General features: G+C 41.4%; 1 protein-coding gene across 1 annotated transcript; it reads right to left on the bottom strand.

Moving 5' to 3' along the window:
- Positions 1-450: 450 nt before the first annotated feature.
- PXMP2 (peroxisomal membrane protein 2) lies at positions 451-11,512 on the bottom strand. The gene is given in 6 exon segments (XM_070763490.1): positions 451-934; positions 3,175-3,294; positions 5,152-5,314; positions 7,379-7,483; positions 11,351-11,472; positions 11,474-11,512. Coding segments are annotated over 6 exon segments (606 nt in total). The 5' UTR covers positions 11,498-11,512; the 3' UTR covers positions 451-862.
- Positions 11,513-19,714: the final 8,202 nt, after the last annotated feature.

The raw sequence follows: 19,714 nt of genomic DNA, 5'->3' as shown, positions 1-19,714 counted from the left end.
TCTTTATAGGTCATAACCAACACTTTGAATTGTGACCGGAAACCGATCGGCAACCAATGCAGACTGCGGAGTGTTGGAGTAACATGGGCATGTTTAGGAAAGCCCATGATAGCTCTCACAGCTGCATTCTGCACGATCTGAAGTTTCTGAACACTTTTCAAAGGTAGCCCCATGTAGAGAGCGTTACAGTAGTCGAGCCTCGAGGTGATGAGGGCATGAGTGACTGTGAGCAGTGAGTCTCGGTCCAGGTAGGGCCGCTACTTGCTACATGCTACAGCTACTAGGAGCCACAGGTGAGAGCTGAGTAACAGGTAGGGACCAAAGATGAATGAACTGCCCTAAAAGCTGCCTTAAAAGGACACGACATGCCCCTACACCAGAGAAGCTACCCTTCCCCGAGCACCCCATACACTCCATATGTATGTATCCATAATTATAACAATACAATCATTTTGTAGGGCTTTTTTTAATTCAAAAGACCGACCTCATTCCGTTTATTGCTCAGAAAACCAGGCGCGCCCCCATATTTATGGCCCGTTCTCTTCCATGCCCGCTACCCTTAAGCTCTAGGTGAGAAAAGGCAGAAAAATCTTTTTCAGCAATCGGGTCTGGAAAAGATTTGTAAAGAAGAAGAAAGACACAAAATGGCCTTTGTTAGTCATAGCTGTTAGACGTGTGGTGTCCGGGGGAGGAAGCAACAAGGGAAGCCCCTTTGTCCAGGCCCCCGGGGTGAGGATGAAAGCCAGAGAACAACTTGCAGAGGGAGAGAAGCGGACGTCGAGGTCATTTCCTCTGCCCTTTCCTTCCGCCACCTCAGCGGGACAGCCGTAGCCACCTCCTTTGCCATGCAGCGTCTTTTGCTTCATTTCTTCTTGACCGACGCCAGGTAGGCGAACCACAAGACGGCAACGAGGTTTCCGAAGAGCACCTGGAACTTCCAAGAGAAGAAAAAGGATGCCAGTTAACAGTGAGAAGAGAGCAGGTTGTTGAGAAGGTGGTGACGGAAACTGCTTTGGTCGCGCTGATGGGTGATCTCTCGCAAACCCAGGACAGGGGTTTATCCTCTGTCCTGGTGCTCCTTAACCTCATAGCGGCTTTCGATACCACCGATCATGGTATCCTTCTGCGCCGACTGGAGGGGTTGGGAGTGGGAGGCACCGTTCTGCGGCGGTTCTCCTCCTACCTCTCTGGTCGGTCGCAGTCGGTGTTAGCAGGGAGTCAGAGGTCGAGTCCTAGGTCCCTAACTTGTGGGGTTCCTCAGGGGTCGGTCCTATCCCCCCTGCTGCTTAATATTTACGTTGGGTGAGATCATCCAAGGGCACAGGGTGAGTTATCATCAGTATGCTGATGATACTCACCAATACATCTCCACCCCGTGTCCACTCAGCGAAGCAGTGGAAGTGATGTGCCAGTGTCTGGAGGCTGTCAGGGTCTGGATGGGAATACCTGGTCCACTTGACAAAGAATGACCCTGGGGACCATTATCAGGGGATGTCTTATTTGGGGAAAACAGGGTCTGTCTGTCTATCTGTCTATCTATTATCTACCTGTCTGCCTGTTTATCATGTTTCCCCGAAAATAAGACCCTGTCTTATTTTTTTTTTGAAGTCTGAAATAATAATAATAATAATAAATTTATTGTTGTTGTTGTTGTTGTTATTATTATTATTACTATTATTATTTAGATTTAGATTTATATGCCGCCCCTCTCCGAGGACTCGGGGCAGCTTACAACATATAAAAAATAGTCGAGATACAGTTAATTTGAATTAAAAGTTACATTTAAAAACTAAAGAAACCTATTAAAATACACACATATCCATTCATACAAACTTATTATACATTCATTGGCCAGGGGGCAGAGTCTACTAACCCCAAGCTTGTCAGCATAAGTGAGTCTTTAAACTCTTTCGAAAGGCGAGGAGGGTGGGGGCAATACGAATCTCTGGGGGAGCTGATTCTAGAGGGCCAGAGCCCTCACAGAGAAGGCCCTTTCCCTTGCCAAGTGACGGGACCTACAGAAGGCAATAGAAGGACCTCTAGAAGGACCTAATATAAGCCTATGATTGCTTACTATGTTATATATGAGATCGGTTTGGGTTTATAAATAAATCCAAACTGATTATAAATGTATTATGTTGAGATCTGAAGAATTAAATTAAATGAGTAGAGTTTCCTGTGGGGCATAAAACATGATGGAAAAAAAATGAATGATAAATAAGAAGATTTAAAAAGGTGAAGAAGCAAATATGGCATAATTATTAAATGGCAAGAGAAAGAATAACTGTTTTGGTAAATTAAGATAATAGCGGTTTATTTGGAGGGGGACATTTTTTTTAAATTAATTGGTGGATATCCCAGACAACAAAATTAGATTTTATTTTTTTTAGAAGCAATATAATTACAGAAAAATATACCTGGAATAAATTGTTTTATGAATGATTGATTAAAATGTACAGTACAAGCAGTGATGGCCCCCTAAGGGTACAGTCAGGTACACAGAACCAATAGAAAAAATTTGGTCAGGTATGCAAAATCAGTAGAATTTTTTTCTTTTTCTCCCTTCTGGGGTCTGGGTGTTTTTCCTATCACAGTAAATGAGGTTCGATGTGTATAATTTTAGAAGATCTGTGCATGTGTATGTGTGTGTACATACACTTTATATAGTAGATAATGTATGTTTGTGTGCCTGTGTGTAATATGTATGTACACATGTGGCATATATACATAGAAATAAAATAGCATATTTTGGATGTTCAGTAATAGTTAATAGATAGGGAAATTGTATCTCTTTGAGGTGAGTAGAGGCCAGGTACCCTAATCCTGGAGGTGAGTGACGTCAAGTTGGCCACTTTTAAGCCAGTCGTGACATTTAAGCTACCCCCCAGTCACATGATCGTCAAACCACTCCCACCTGATCACATAGCCGGCAAGCCACACCCAGTAAACATTTTTTGCAGCCCTTCACTGTGTACAAGTATCTATTTTATTTTATTTTAGATTAGATTTATTGGATTTATATGCCGCCCCTCTCCGCAAACTCTATTTACTGTAATACTGTAACATTTGAGGGTATATGGATTTATGTATGGAGTGTTGGGGGGGGGGAAACTTTTTTGGGAAAAAGAAAGATCATTGGAAACGAAATGGGAGGAAAGAAAGGGAAGCCCTTACCTGCAAAGGGACGTAAGTGAAGTTAATAAGTTGGACGGGGGTCCATACTTTCCAGTTCATCTTTAAGGATGTCCAGTAACCAGATTTTATCTTTTTGGAGAACTCAGACATGTCCTTCCCCTGAAAGAAAATGGTTATCATTGATGCGCAAGGGGGGGGGGGTGGACCTGTATTTCTCCCAGCACCCAAGAGGTACCAAAATGCCCCAGAGAAGACACGGAGTTCCCCACGCTCCACTGGGGAACTCCAGTATCCATGTCGCCTGGGAACTTGGTTCGATTAGAACTTAGTTTAGTTTAGTTTCATTGGATTTATATGCCACTACTCTCTGAGGACTCAGGGCGGCTTACAACATCTAAAAAGACAATATACATTGAAATCTAATTAATTAGAATGTAAAGTTACATCTAAAAACTAAAGAACCAATTAAAGTACACACATATCCATTCAATCAACAAACCCACTTATACATTAATCGGCCAGGGGGAAGAATCTAATGACCCCAAGCTTGGTGACATAGATGAGTCTTAAGACTCTTGCAGAAGGCGAGGAGGGTGAGGGCAGTTCGAATCTCCAGGGGGAGCTGATTCCAGAGGGCCGGGGACCCACAGAGAAGGCTCTTCCTTTAGGTCCCGCCAAGCGACATTGTCTAGTTGTCAGGACCTGGAGAAGGCCGACTCTGTGGGACCTAACCAGTCGCTGGCGATCCAGGAGGGGACGGCAACCCCACCCAAGGAGCCGATAAAGAGCTCCCAACCAAAAACAGCTTGTTACAAGTTGTCCAAGCCGCGGTGGTCACAAACAGACTGATCGATTTGATTTTTGGATTGGAAGCCACCTGGAAAAAAACTTAAGGAAAGTGCTGGAGAGACGAGTTGCAGAGTACAAGTTGAGCTGGTGAGTTACTCTGCTGATGAAAAAAATTTGTGACTTTTTTTATATCATTAAAACGGGAAAAGGACTGTCAAAACAAATGGAAGCAGCTATTTAGCACAGAAGGCAACAGAAGAAAAAAAATCACTAAAGAAAGCAGTAGTTAAAGCCCACCTTTTGAGAACGTTCGGAAATATTGTTATATTGAAGCAAAAAATCACAGAAAATCACTGAAATCTCAGGTGGCCACGCAGCTTCTCGTGAGTTTTTGCTTCCTGCGCATGGGCAGAAGCCAAATCTCGCTCCGATGCACACCGGCCAGCTGCTGGTCACCAAAGCTGCGCATGCATCGCCATTTTTCCTACCAAAACACCCATTCCCCCCCCCCCACACACACACACACCATCCAGGTAGAAACCAAATACTGGACAGTATGGATGTGTCCAAGCAGAAACCGGGCAACCATCCTTCTGGATTCTAGCAAGGGGAACAGGAGTTAAACCGGCCTGGAGCCTCGGATCCAGGGGTGGACAGCAGGTAGGACAGGGTGGAAAGGAGTTCCACTGGCGGAAATGAAGACGAGTGCACAGCTCCAGCTCATCGGCGGCTGTCACTTCCTGGATTACCGGTCTCGGCTTGGCGCTCCTTGCTTTTTTCCTCTTTCCTCCTTCCTGGCCTCAGACGAGCTTCCCTCACTCCTGCCCGGCTCCCCACCAGCCTCACACGGCCACCTCCCGCCTGAGGTGCAAGCAGAAGTCGTGGGTGGAAGCGGGGCTGGCAGCATTTATGATTCAGGCAGCACCCGTTCGCCTAGCTACCCAGTCTGAGGGGGGGGGGGCAATCCAGGAAGGAGAGCGCAGGAAAAATAAAGCAAATTGTCCCCAGCGAGTGACACTGGTAAGGTTGTAAGTTGAGGACTTAACAGTTCACTTGAATGATGATTATCGTTCAAACCACTCCCACCTGGTTACATGGCCAGAAAGCCACTCCTACCCAATCACATGACCATTAAGCCACACCCACGAAATAAGCCACACCCACAGTGTGGCAGTAAACATTTTGGTTGCCCATTACTGCTCGGATCATCCCTAAGCAAGACCCTACCTCCAAAAAGTTCATGACCAAGAAAAAGAGGACCAGGAAGGCCGGCGAGACAAGGAGACGATCCACCAGCAGACGTTTGATGAGGCCAAACGGGGCGTCGGAAGGAATGAACTGCTCCAAGTAGAGGTAGAAGTAATGGCTGAGAGGTCCGGTGAACAAGAAACTGCAAAAGGAATGCAACCAATAATTACAAAATCCGGCATCAAACAGATTACCGTTATTTTATGAAGTACTGTACTGAATAGACCATTTGGTCCCTTTTTCTTTTTGTGTGTGTGTTACTTGTCTGTATTGTGTTACATTGTGATGTAAACATGTTTTTTAAATGTTTTATAAATAAAAAACTTTTTAAATTAAAAAAAACCTTCAGAAAAGCTGCATTCAGAATGTAAGGTTCACTCAAATTTTCAGGCCCTTTTAAGGAGGAAAAAAGTGCATCTTGTGCTCCCCAAAATATGGTAATATTTCATAATAGGCCGCAACGCCCTCTGCCCAAGGGCCTGGCATCGGTTATTGGCAGAGCTGCTGTGGCATCATCCAAGCCCCATTCCAGCCGCTCCTGAGAAATGAGCCAACCACAGAATGTGGAGTATTGTTGCACACTCTGCAAAACCAGTAAAAGGAAGGGCTGAAAGAGAGAGGGAAGGATCTTCAAGCCAAGACAAAGGGGGAAGAGGTGCAGACAGACAGAAAGCAAGAAAGCCACAGAAAGCGGATAAACGGGGGAGAGGTCCAGAGGTAGGGGAGACGGAAGGACAGGCGGAAGATAGAAAAGAAGAAGAAATCTTGGCTTTACAAGGGGATGGCGATCTGGAACGGAAGAAAAGCATTTAGCTTGGACTTTGGAATAAAACGCACGAGAAGTTAATAGGATGTAGACAGGCAAAGTACGAGGGTTATCCAGAAAGTCAGGTTACAATGCACGTAGCTCTCGCGGGGAATGTTCGCGGGGGGAAGTTGGTATTACTATTGTGTAGCAGGAAGCCAGCCGCAGAGAACAAGCAGTGCCAATGGTCAGTAGATCATTGACTGGTGTTGTGGTGAAGGTTAGAGATGAGTGTCCTCATTCTCTTTCCCTCCAAGTGCAAAGTGTGCGCTGTAATGCGCTACCTGAATGCTAAGGGCATGGATGCTGCTGCGATGGATGCCCAAGATGCTTACTGAAGTGCACAAAATCAACAGTCGGTGCTGCCCGAGAATTTCTTGACCGTTTTGAGATTGAAAACGAGGCTTTTCTCAACTGTATAGTGACAGGAGATGAAACCTGGGCTCGTCGCCCTACTCCAGAGAGCAAATGTCAATCAATGCAGTGGCGCCATACCCATTCTCCTTCAACCCCAAAAATTCAAAACTCAGCAATCAGTGAGAAAAATATTGGACACCCATTGCGCACAAATCTTGTATACTGCACGAGTCAAAAAGAGGGCAGTAAAAATATTTACTGACCCCTCACATCCTGGACACAAATTGTTTCAACTCCTACCCTCAAAACGTCGCTACAGAACACTGCACACCAAGACAACTAGACACAAGAACAGTTTTTTTCCTGAACGCCATCACTCTACTAAACAAATAATTCCCTCAACAGTGTCAAACTGTTTACTAAGCCTGCACTACTTTTGCTACTAATTTTTTCACATCATTCCTATCATCCTTTTCCTCCCACTTATGACTGCATGACTGTAACTTATTGCTTGTATCCTTAAGATTTTTATGTATATTGATTGTTTCTTCATTGCTTATTTGACCCCTATGACAATCATTAAGTGTTGTACCTCATGATTCTTGACAAATCTATATTTTCTTTTATGTACACTGAGAGCATATGAACCAAGTCAAATTCCTTGTGGGTCCAATCACACTTGGCCAATAAAATAATTCTGTTCTATTCTACATTCATCATGTGCACCACTCCGATCCTTTCAATGTCCATGGTCCACCTCCGTACTTCAGGCTGGTGCTGAACAAAGGATGACCTTGAATCTTCTGGAAGGAATGTGTTGTGGATAGTAGCTTTCCCCTCTCATGCAACCACCCCTCCCCAATTCCCACAGGCCAAACTGTGGCAGGCCAAAGTCTCTAACTCAAACAACGGCTTGGGCCTGACAATAACAACATCCAAAAAGCAACACCAGGGATGAGATTTCTCCTCCCAGACTTTTCAGGCCACCCAAATTGCTTGGCTGCACCTCCCTTGAGCTGCTTCTTCCACCGGTCCCCGTCTTACCCATACACAGCAAACCGGAGGGGTTCCCGCCAGTCGAGGCTCCTCTTTTTCTGGCTCTTCTCAATTATTTGGGACAGGAGGCTCCCGAGAGCTGACAGGAAGGCACTGCGGGGAAGAAAGGAAAGATAATGTGAAAATGTAAAAGGTGTGAACAGGAATGCCACAAAGTAGAAAAGCTGTTGAGACACTAGAAAGAGAGCAGGGAAAAGCAAGATAGATGAGAGAGGAAGTACAGGGGGTGGACAAAGAAATGGAAACACTTGGACTTTTTGGCATCATAATGTTTGACCATGTTCAGATCAATCAAAACTTGACATATTTTAATGTTCTTTTTTAGTTCTGTTATTTGATATATATTTTTAAACTACCTTTTTTTAAAACAGAAATTTAAGGAAATTGGTTATAACCTTCTAGAAATGGCAGACCTCTCAGACTTTCAAAGAGGCCAAATTGTTGGTGCTCGAATGGCAGGCGCTAGCGTAACAGAAAGTTTCAAGAGGTCATGTCTCAAAAGTAATGACTGCTTTTGAAAGAGAAGGGAAAACGTCCTCAGCCAAGCACAAGTCTGGTCAAAAGTCAAAGTTGTCTGAGAGAGACCCTCGGACTCTAAAGCGAATTGATAGAGTGGATCGCAAGACCACAGTTCCTAAAATCACTGCAGAGCTCAATAGACACGTACAGAACCCAATTTCCAGAAAAACTGTTCGAAGGGAGCTTCACAAATCTGGATTCCACGGAAGAGCTGCAAGGTGTTTCCATTCTTTTGTCCACCCTCTGTAGTTTGAGACAGGTAGAGATGGTTAAGATAAAAAAGTGACAGTGCAAAGGCACAGGTAGGTAATATATACAGGATGTTAATGCAGGCAGATGGGTGTGTGATCCAGGGATTAACTAGATGGTGACAAAGTGAATTGCAAATAAGAGATGAAGAATATAGTGAAGAATATAAGGAAAATTAAGAATACAAGGGTCAAAGAAGTGAGGAGAAAAAAGTTACATAAATTGTATCATACACTTGCACAACTTGTGTATATTTATCAAAATGTTAAGGGTGCCTGTTGGTGTGGATGTCAGGAGAGGGGGGTGTTCATGCACATGTTTTGGGAGTGTTGGGGAGTGCAGAAATTCTGGAAAGTGGTGCAAGACAAGATTAACAGGATGTTAAACATAAAATGGGTGATTCCAAAGGAGATGGCAGTATTAGTAATAAGGAGTGATATGGGTGAATTTAGAGAAATTAAGAAAGCAGCTATAGAAAGTGCCTACGCGGTAATAGTTTTAGGTTGGGAGGATGCAACAAAATGGACAATACAAAATTGGTGCCGGTCCATGGTGGAACACATTCAGTTTGAAATTATGGCTACAAAGATTAATATGATTAATGAAAATAAAGTGAAAAAACTGATGGGAAGATGGGACAGGGTTAGAGGTTTTATAGTTAGTAGAATTCGAGACCAAATTATAAAGAATAAATTGGGATTACTCTATAATTTGTAATGTTCTTGGTTTAAAATAATAGAAAAAAGTACACCCTCATTTTGCTGGAGGGGTCAGAATAAATGATGTTGGGTGGTGGGACCATGCATCACTCTACACTGTCATTAATGCAGTGTGTATCTGTTACTATTAAAAATTAATAAAATTTATATTTTTTTAAAAAAAGAGAAAGATAGAGATGGGATGGAGAGGAAGGAAGGATGGAGAGAGAAGGGAAGGTAAATGGGAGAGATGGAGAGAGTAGGAAGGGAGTGAGAAACAGACTGATAATTTATAACTATAATAGAGATGTTGATATGAATACAAAAGAGATTAGTTTGACATAAGTAACTATGTATGTACGTTTGTAAGGTATAAGCATTGCTATATGAATGAACATGAAGTTAAAAAAATAAAAAATAAAAATTTTCTACAAAAATACGAGATGACCAGGGAACTGGAGGCTAAAACATATAAAGAACAGTTGCAGGAATTGCATTATGTTCAGTCTAGTGAAAAGAAGGACTAGGGGTGACATGGTAGCAGCATTCCAATATTTGAAGGGCTGCCACAAAGAAGAGGGAGTCAATTTATTTTTCAAAGCACCTGAAGACAGGACAAGAAACAACAGATGGAAACTAATCAAGGAGAGAAGCAACCTGGAATTAACAAGAGACTTCCTAGCAGTAAAAACAATTCACCAGTGGAACAGCGGGCCACCAGAAGTGGTGGTGCTCCATCACTGGATGTTTTTAAGAAGAATCTCTAGACCAGTGATGGCGAACCTATGGCATGGATGCCACAGGGGGCATCTGCTGACACGAAAGCCATTGCCGTAGCTCAATTCCAACGTACATGTATGTGGGGGCCAGCTGATTTTTGGCTCCCACAGAGGTCAGTTTTGGCTTCCAGAGAGCCTGGCGGGGGGAATGGAGGGAGGCGTTTTTACCCTCCCCAAGTTCCAGGGAAGCCTGGGGAGGGTAAAACACGAGCCTACTGGGCCCACCAGAAGTTGTAAAACAGGCCATTTCTGGCCTCCAGAGGGCACCCGAAACTGTTTTCGCCCTCCCCAGGCATTGAATTACGAGTGTGGGCACTCACACATGCGCGATAACACGCACGCATGCTCTTTCAGCACCCGAGTAAAAAGAAGGTTTGCCATCACTGTTCTAGACAGTCACTTGTTTGAAATTGTATAATTTATTTATTTATTGGATTTGTATGCCGCCCCTCTCCGCAGACTCGGGGCGGCTAACAACAGTAATAAAACAGCATATAATAATAATCCAATAGTAAAAACAGTTAAAAACCCATTATTATAAAAACCAAAGATACATACAGACATACCATGCATAAAATTGTAAAGGCCTAGGGGGAAAGAGTATCTCAATTCCCCCATGCCTGGCGGCAAAGGTGGGTTTTAAGCAGCTTACGAAAGGCAAGGAGGGTGGGGGCAATTCTAACCTCCGGGGAGAGTTGGTTCCAGAGGGCCGGGGCCGCCACAGAGAAGGCTCTTCCCCTGGGTCTCACCAAGCCACATTGTCGACATAATCTCTCCTGCTTGAGCTCAGGGCCAAACTAGAAGACTTCCAAGATCTCATCCAGCTCTATTCTGATTGATTGGTTGATATTCTTTGGGGAGTTATTATTTATTAATTGGATTTGTATTTTTGGATTTGCATTTTTTATTATCCCAGCACAGCAGGGGGCTCTTGAGAAGCCAGTCCTTGATCATCCTTCTATATGCTGATCAATTATGATTGATTAGATATTTGTGGTGCGTTTCTCTGACTTGTGGATGCTCCATCACAGGAGGGTTTTTTTTAAAAAAGAATTATTACGCAATTTTCTTTGTTACATATAAAATATCCATACCCACAATGACAGTATACTTGACTGGGTTCAATCTCTTTTTAAAATGCAAGTAATAAATCTTATACATACAGTAGCTAGAACTATTATGTCTCCGAGTTTTCGGAGAGGGGCGGCATATAAATCCAATAAATTGAATTGAATTATTCTCAAAGTCGATTCACCATTATTTAAAAATTTTCCATTTAAGTATTTTAAGATAAAATACAGGAAATAGTATAAGGGCACACTAGATGGACCTTGAGGTCTTTTTCTGCCGTCAATCTTCTATGTTTCTATTATTTAATTAAACACCCTGTTCAGTTTTGGGTATAATTAGTTAATAATATGGAACATTATAAAACTCATATTTGTAGCCATTCACTGAAGGTTTTGGGGGTTTTTTCAGGAGAGACTGGACCTGTCTGAAATGGCGGAGGGTGCTTGAGGAGGGGGCTGGTCTAGACCAGGGGCAGGCAAAGTTGGCTCGTCTATGACTTGTGGACTTCAACTCCCAGAATCCCTGAGCCAATCATGCTAGCTCAGGAATTCTGGGAGTTGAAGTCCACATGTCATAGAAGAGCCCACTTTGCCTACTCCTGGTCTAGATGACCTCCAAGGGAAGGGCGCGGGGAGCGCACGCACCTGGTGGCGGCCTTGGTGAGCACCGGATAAAGGCGGAGGAGCAGTAGGTACCGCAACAGCAGCCTCCGCGGCAGCGGCACCGAATCGGGCTTAGAAAGCACCGGAGACATCCCGCACAATTTACCACCAGCGAGCCCCGCTGCGCATGCGCCTAGCGGCCAAGGAACTGCATCTCCGCCTATGAGCCAATCGGCACAGGGGTGGGTGGAAAGGCGGAGCTCCGAGGCCACGAGTGAGGCGGGACGGAGGCGGGCTCTTCGCCTACCATTGGGTGCCCGAAAGTCCTCCGAGGGAGGGTGAGGGCAGGGAAGGAGTGAAAGATGAGTCACTTCATCCAATAGGAGAAGAGAGGGCGAGGGTGGGACAAGAGCATTAGCGAATGGACAAATGGGAATGGAGAGGTGGGATGAAAACAAACAGCGGGCCGGGGGGCTGGAGAAGAGTAATGGAAAATTGCTACTCTCCATTGGTCCTCACGTAGTAGCGAGACTCAGCCGTAGAATCTGATTGGTTTAAAGTCAGAGGGTGGGCAACCATGTGGTCTTGTAATGACTTATGAACTTCAACTCCCAGAAATCCTAAGCAAGCCAAAGCTTGCTGAGGAATGCTAGGAGTTGAAGTGCACAAGTTAATAAAAAAAGCCATATGTTTTTCCATCCCTGGTTTTAAAGCAATGTTTGGAGCGCGACAGCTGCGAAGTCTCGGCAGATCTTGCGAGATGTGCCGCAGCACGGGAAAGGCGGTCGGATCGCCGGCGAGGAAGCCGCCTGAGGGACGTCGGTGGCGTCGAGCGGAGCCCCCTCAGGAGATGAGCGAGAGGGGGACCCCGCAGGCAGGAGGACTCCGAAACACTCCTCTCGTGCCAGTATTCTGAGCAAGGCCTTGACATGGGCCGCCCTCGACTAGCAACGGTTTGTTTAGTGACTGTTCGCCATTTATAGCGGCGCTGAAAAAAGGGATATGGCCGTTTTTCACACACTTAAGGACCGTTGCAGCACTTCCTCGCTGTCACGGAATCCAAAATCAAGATTTGACTCAATATTTATGACCTCCAGCAAACTGGGAAATCAGCAGTTCGGGAATTATCAGGGAATTCGTGGAAAAAACGGAATAAATTAGGGGGGGAAACCAAGCTATATTAAAATGTTTAAAATTCGGGAAAATCATGTCAAGTTTTTTATAACTATTGTGTAAAATATGGAGCTGGGTACTATTAATATGCTAATAATCCCCAAATTTATAGTTCTGTAACATCTCCCCCAGGCTTTCTTATATTTTATGTTTGGTATGTATGTGCTGTATGGTTTTTAAATTGTTGGGATTTTTTATATAATTTTATTAGATTTGTTCCATTGTTATACTGTTTTTTATTACTGTTATGAGCTGTCCCGAGTCTTCGGAGAGGGGCAGCATACAAATCTAATAAATTGAATTGAATGTCAAACAAAAAACCGGATTGCACTTACCTGGCAGAGTCAAGCAAAAATGAGCATAACTGGCAACAACTTGCTTCTTCAGCTACCTTGGTATGATGTCATCCACGACTGTGCCTTAACCAGATTGCAAGTTACAGGCAAATATAAAATTTCAAAATACTTTCCCCCAGATACCCTGGGCTTCACAGTATCCCCTGGGGTCACATGATCCCCTTTTGCTACCTTTCAATGAGCAAAGTCAACAGAGAAGCCGTATTCACTTTAACAACGGGGTCACTAAGTTAACTGCATCGATTCACAACAACTGGCACAGAAAGATGGCAACATGGGGCAAAACTCACTTAACAGCCATTTCACTTGACAAAAAAATGGGCTCAGTTGTCATCGTAACTCGAGGATTGCCTGTGGCAAGATTTTGCCTACTCCTGTGTCTGCCAACCAAGTACTTAGTGACCAGTCAAAGTTACAACAGCACCGAAAAAAGTGACCAATGACCATTTTTCTTAATGAGCGACCGTTGTTGCATCCCTGTGGTCACAAGATTAACATTCAGATGCTTGGCAAATGATTCACACTTATGATGGTTGCAATGTCTTGGTAGGAGGGGGTCATGTGATCCACTTTTGCAACCTTCTGACAAAGCTAATGGAGAAGCCAGATTCACTTGGCAACTGTCTGATTAGTTTTAATGACCACACTGATTCACTTAACAGCTGTGGCAAGAAGGGTTGTAATGTGGGGCAAAGCTCCCATAAATGTTTTTGCTTAGCAACAGAAATTTTGACTTCAGTTGCGGTCATAAATCAGGGAACGTGTATAAGAGTGGCTAGTCCCACATCCAGAAATGTCCTTGAGAAGAGCAGAGCAAAGTTGGGAGTAAAACTGACAATGGTTGCCTAATTTCTCATTTTGGGGCTCAGCCAGAGAATGGGATGCCCATCTGTTGTGTCAGGATGGTTTCCTTCTTTTTGACAGAATCGGTGACACGCAGCTCTTCTGGCAGACTTGTTTGTGCCCCTACCCCAGTGATGACAAACCTATGGCACAGGTGCCATAGGTGGCACACAGAGCCATATCTGTGGGCACGCGAGCCAATGCTTATTTTTTATTATTATTTATTTATTACTTGGATTTGTATGCCGCCCCTCTCCGAAGACTCAGCTCCAATGTGCGTGTGTGTGCCGGCCAGCTGATTTTTGGCTCGCACAGAAGCTCTGGCTTCCAGAGAGGATCTGGAGTGATGGGGGAGGGTGTTTTTACCTCGAGCCTGGGGAGGGTGAAACATGAGCCTACTGGGATCACCAGAATAGAATAGAATAGAATTTTATTGGCCAAGTGTGATTGGACACACAAGGAATTTGTCTTGGTGCATATGCTCTCAACGTACATAAAATAAAATATACATTTGTCAAGAATCATGTGGTACGACACTTAATGATTGTCATAGGGGTCAAATAAGCAATGAAGAAGCAATATTAAAAATCTTAGGATATAAGCAACAAGTTACAGTCATACAGTCAACATGGGAGGAAATGGGTGATAGGAATGATGAGAAAAACTAGTAGAATAGAAGTGCAGATTTAGTAGAAAGTCTGACATTGCTGAGGGAATTATTTGTTTAGTAGAGTGATGGCGTTCGGGGAAAAAACCTGTTCTTGTGTCTAGTTGTCTTGGTGTGTAGAGCTCTGTAGCGACGTTTTGAGGGTAGGAGTTGAAACAGTTTATGTCCAGGGTGTGAGGGGTCAGTAAATATTTTCCCCGCCCTCTTTTTGACTCGTACAGTCTACAGGTCCTCAATGGAAGGCAGGTTGGCAGCCATTGTTTTTTCTGCAGTTCTGATTCACCTCTGAAGTCTGTGTCTGTCTTGTTGGGTTGCAGAACCAAACCAGACAGTTATAGAGGTGCAGATGACAGACTCAATGGTTTTGAAGTTGGGAAACATGCAGTTTCTGGCCTCCAGAGGGCCTGGGGGGGCAGGGGAATCTGTTTACGCCCTCTCCAGGTATTGAATTATGGGTGCGGCATAATTGGCATGAGTGTATAGCACTCGTGAATGTGCAATAGTGCACGCACATGCTCTTTCGGCACCCGAGGAAAAAAATGTTCACCCTCATTGCCCTACCCTGTTGGTGGGATTGCCTTTTTACACATAGTCCTCTATATGACGATGAATAATAAACAGAACAACTGGCGGATGAATAGGTATATATTAAATGATAAGAAATATAAGGATTGGATCGAAAAGGAATTAAAAATATTTTTTGAAATTAATTGAAATTAATAAAACATCAGACACTACTCCACAGAACTTATGGGATACAGTTAAAGCGTATATAAGAGGTTTAACAATATCCTATACAGCAAAACACAATAAGGAAAAGAAATTAGAGTACTTACAATTAACAAACGAACTAAAACAATTAGAATCCTTATCGCAGCAACATATTAAGAACAGAGATCTAAAGACAGAAATAAATGTAATTAAACATAAAATTAGAGTTATAGAACAAAACCAGCTAACTGAAAAGATCAAAAGAGCAAAGCAACAATATTTTGAACATGCAAATAAACCTGGCAGATGGCTAGCGTATAAACTTAGAAAACAGAGTCAATCAAAATTAATCCAAAAATTAGAAGATAAAGATGGTAAAATAAAATATGATACAGAAGGTAAGGCAGACATTGTGTATAATTTTTATAAAGAATTATATGCTAAAGATCATGTTATTGAAGATGAAGTTTTTAACTATTTAGAGGCTTCAAATTTACCACAAATAACAGAAGATCAACAGGCCACCATGGATGGACCAATAACAATGGAGGAACTCCTAATAACAATTAAAAAACAGAAAAGCAACAAGGCCACAGGCCCAGATGCTATACCTGCAGAATGGTACAAGATAGACAACGAAACAATAAGAAACCATATGTTAGAAACTTTTAACTTATGTAGACTTGAGGGAAAAATCCCCAAATCTTGGTCAGAATCACTGACAACCTTAATACATAAACAGGGTACAGAACCAGAAAAAATTAAAAACTATAGGCCTATATCATTATTAAATGTAGATTATAAGATCTTTATTGCTATTTACGCAGAGAGACTCAAAAGAGTTATAAATGGAATAATACACCAAGACCAAAATGGGTTTCTTCCAGGGAGACAAATTAAAAATAACATTAGAACTGTAATAAATATACTAGAGTACTATGAACAACATCCAGACAAGACGGCATCTCTAATGTTTTTGGACGCTCAAAAGGCCTTCGACAACGTTAATTGGATATTTATAAAAATGCAATTAAATAAAATGAGATTTGGCCCAAAATTTGTTAACCTAATAGATACCATATATTCAAAACAAACAACGAATATAATATTGAATAACAGTCAATTACCAATACTTGACATAAATAAGGGAGTTCGCCAAGGATGCCCTATATCACCATTGTTATTTATTATGACCCTTGAAACCCTATTAATTAAAATAAGAGCGGACCCCAAAATAAAAGGTTTAACCGTAGGAGATGAATCCTACAAACTCCAGGCCTTTGCAGACGATCTAATGTTTATAATTGAAGAACCGACTACAACAGTTCCTACCTTACTACAAACCATTGAACAATATGGAAACGTAGCAGGTTTAAAGATAAACAAAAGCAAAACACATTACTTGACCAAAAATATGAATAAAACACTAGAAACTAAATTAGAAAGTATTTCTGGAATAAAGACTGTAAAAAAGGTAAAATATTTAGGAATAAATTTAACAGCGAAAACAATAACATTAAAAAATGATAATTATATGAAATTACTAGCAGAAATTAAAAAAGACTTAGCAATGTGGAATAATTTGAAAATATCTTTCTTAGGAAGAATTGCAACAATTAAGATGAACATTTTACCCAAGGTCTTATTTCTTTTTCAGGCAATACCAATAAACCCAGGGGGAATCTTTTTAAAAACTTTAACAAACTTAGTTAAAAAATTTATATGGCAAGGTAAAAAAGCAAGGATAAAAATGAATTGTTTAGAAGATATTAAAGAAAGAGGTGGATTTGGCCTTCCAAATTGGAAACTATATTATCAGGCCGCTGCATTAACATGGCTTAGAGATTGGATAATCTTAGATAATAAAAGAACACTTGACCTAGAAGGACATGATTTAATGCTTGGATGGCACGCATTTTTATGGTATGATAAGGACAAAAATCATTCATATTTTAAAAGGCATACATTAAGGAAATACTTATTAGAAGTATGGAAAGACATAAAGAAGAATCATTTCTTAAGCATTCCAGATTGGTTAGCTCCTTTAGAAGCAATAACACATCCAAAGTCTATAAAGGACAAGAAAATGACTTATAGATATAAAGAACTATTAAATGATCAGATGAAGCTTAAATCTAGAATTGAACTACAAGAAGAAGGGATAATAATAGATTGGTGGCACTACGCCCAGATCCGATCTAGATATCAGAAGGATAAAACTCTTTACATTTTTAATAAAAGTAAGAATCCTTTAACTACTTTAATAACCACTAACTCAACAAAAATGATAGGGAAAATATATAAACTACTTATTGCTCATAAAAATATAGAGTTGACTTTAAAAGATACTATGATAAGATGGTGTAGAAATATTGGTAAGGAAATAGACATAGACACATGGGAGAAAGTGTGGATTAATAATTGGAAAATGACTAAATCAGTTTCTCTAAAAGAAAACCAAATCAAAATGTTTTATAGATGGCATCTCCCACCAAATAGGATAGCAAAAATGTTTCCTAAAACATCCCCAATATGCTGGAAATGTAAGAAGGATATAGGAACTTATTATCATCAATGGTGGACATGTAGCAAAGCAAAAATATATTGGAAGATGATTGAAAAAATATTAAAAGAAATAATAAAGCAAGATATAGATAATACCCCGGAATTTTACTTATTAGGTGTCACAAACCAGATCTATAAGAAAGAAATTTTTTATCTAATTATACATATACTAACTGCGGCTAGAATAATATATGCGCAAAACTGGAAAGGGGAGGAAATCCCCAAGGAAGAAGAGGTTATAGCCAAGATATTAGATTGCGCTGAAATGGATATGATGACAAGAAGATTAAACGATCAAGAGGATACTAAATTTTATGAAACATGGAACAATGTTTACAAATGGATAGATAAGAAAAAATAAGATATATCTCTAGTGGTTGTTTTTTTTTATCTTTTTTTGTATTAGTTTTTACCTAGGTGATAATAATATTAATATTAGTTTAAAAGGACTTTTTGATGATTATGATATAGTAATGTATGTATAAGTATAAGCAAAATACTAAGATTTTCGAAGTATAATAGTTGAATTTAGTTTTACTGTTTGGATTGAAGGTTTGATACTACTTTACTATAGTAATTAGGATTATATTAAAGGTATTTTTTTTTGGTAATTATGTTATACTAACCCTACCTAACACCCATATTAAGATTTGTAAACTTTAACTCAAATTTATTAACCTTTTTTCTATATAATAGTTAACATATATTTAATTATGTATTCTTTTTCTATATTTGAATGTATACTTTCAGAAGAAGCGGGGGAAACACACCCCCACTTTATGTTCATTGTTTGTATGTATTTGTTTGTTTTTTATGAAAAATAATAAAAAAAAAATTGAATTACACATAGTCCTCAACAATAGTTATCAAAGTTCTGTCATGGTGACCTATGACCATTTTTCACACTTGACAACAGACAGGGTTTTTTTGTTTTTTTTTAAATATAATTTTTAATTGATTTTTAAAGAATTTTACAAAAAACAAAAAGGCAAAAGTTAAGTGAATCCACTGCAGTTGTTAAATCGGTAACATGGTTGTTAAGCAAATCTGGCTTCCGCATTGACTGCTTGTCAGAAGGTCACCAAAAGGATCAAATGATCCTGTGGGATACTGCAACCATCATAAATATGAGTCAGTGGCCAAGCATCTGAAGTGACTGGAGATGCTGCAATTGTCATGAGTGTGAAAAAGGTTCATAAGTCCCTTTTTCCAGTGCCATTACAATTTCAAAGGTCACTAAGTGAACTATTGTAAGGACTGCCGGTATCTCCTTATGCAGCCCTTTTCAAAAATGAGGCATCGGCAAGTGTTGGGGCCATTACCCCAGTCAATGGGCCAATATCTGGAATTCTTGGGCATATTCTGCCACCAGTTGTTTCTCCTGTTTAATGGCTGGGATGCGGATCTCGTGTAAAGGAATCAAAATGATATAATTGGATAGCAATGCTCCAACACTGGAAGATTTAAAGAAAAGACTGGATAACCGTTTGTCTAAAATGGTATAGGGTTTCCTGCCTAAGTAGGTCTTTCCTTCCAACTCTGTTATTCTGTCTTGCCTCCAGAAGTTGTGGGTGCTCCATCACTGGAGATTTTCAAGAAGACATTGAACAACTCCCTTCACAGGTACATTTCCATTTTCACACACTAGGAGAAGTAGTTTGTCTCATTTAGCCAAGGCACCATTATGCCAATGGAATCCATGTTGCTGCGTACAACCACCAACCATAAGCAAACCATGATGCACTCCTAATGTATTGTGGCCAATTTGTGTGCTGCACAATTAGTAATGGACCCAGAAGACTCAGGGACAGTGGAGGTGAGGTACAGGCGTCCTGTGTTCCTAGCACCCAAGACTGAGAGCGAAGAGGACATAGTGTCAGAAGCTGAAGAGCAACTACGGCCCTCTGCACCTCCTGAGATGAGTGATTCAGGAGAAGAAGAGGAGCTGCTTCTTGATGCTGGGGTTTTCAGGGCCTCTGGGAGGCTTCCTCATGAGTACCACTGCTGGCTATTGGGCCACACCCTCAGGCATGCAATGCTTTGATGCAGAGAACAACACAGTTCGTCCTAGAAATCTAGTTTTAGCTCTTG

This window comes from Erythrolamprus reginae, chromosome 10, assembly GCF_031021105.1.
Source record: "Erythrolamprus reginae isolate rEryReg1 chromosome 10, rEryReg1.hap1, whole genome shotgun sequence".
Taxonomy (NCBI): Eukaryota; Metazoa; Chordata; class Lepidosauria; order Squamata; family Dipsadidae; genus Erythrolamprus; species Erythrolamprus reginae.
This window is presented reverse-complemented; position numbering and strand designations above follow the sequence as displayed.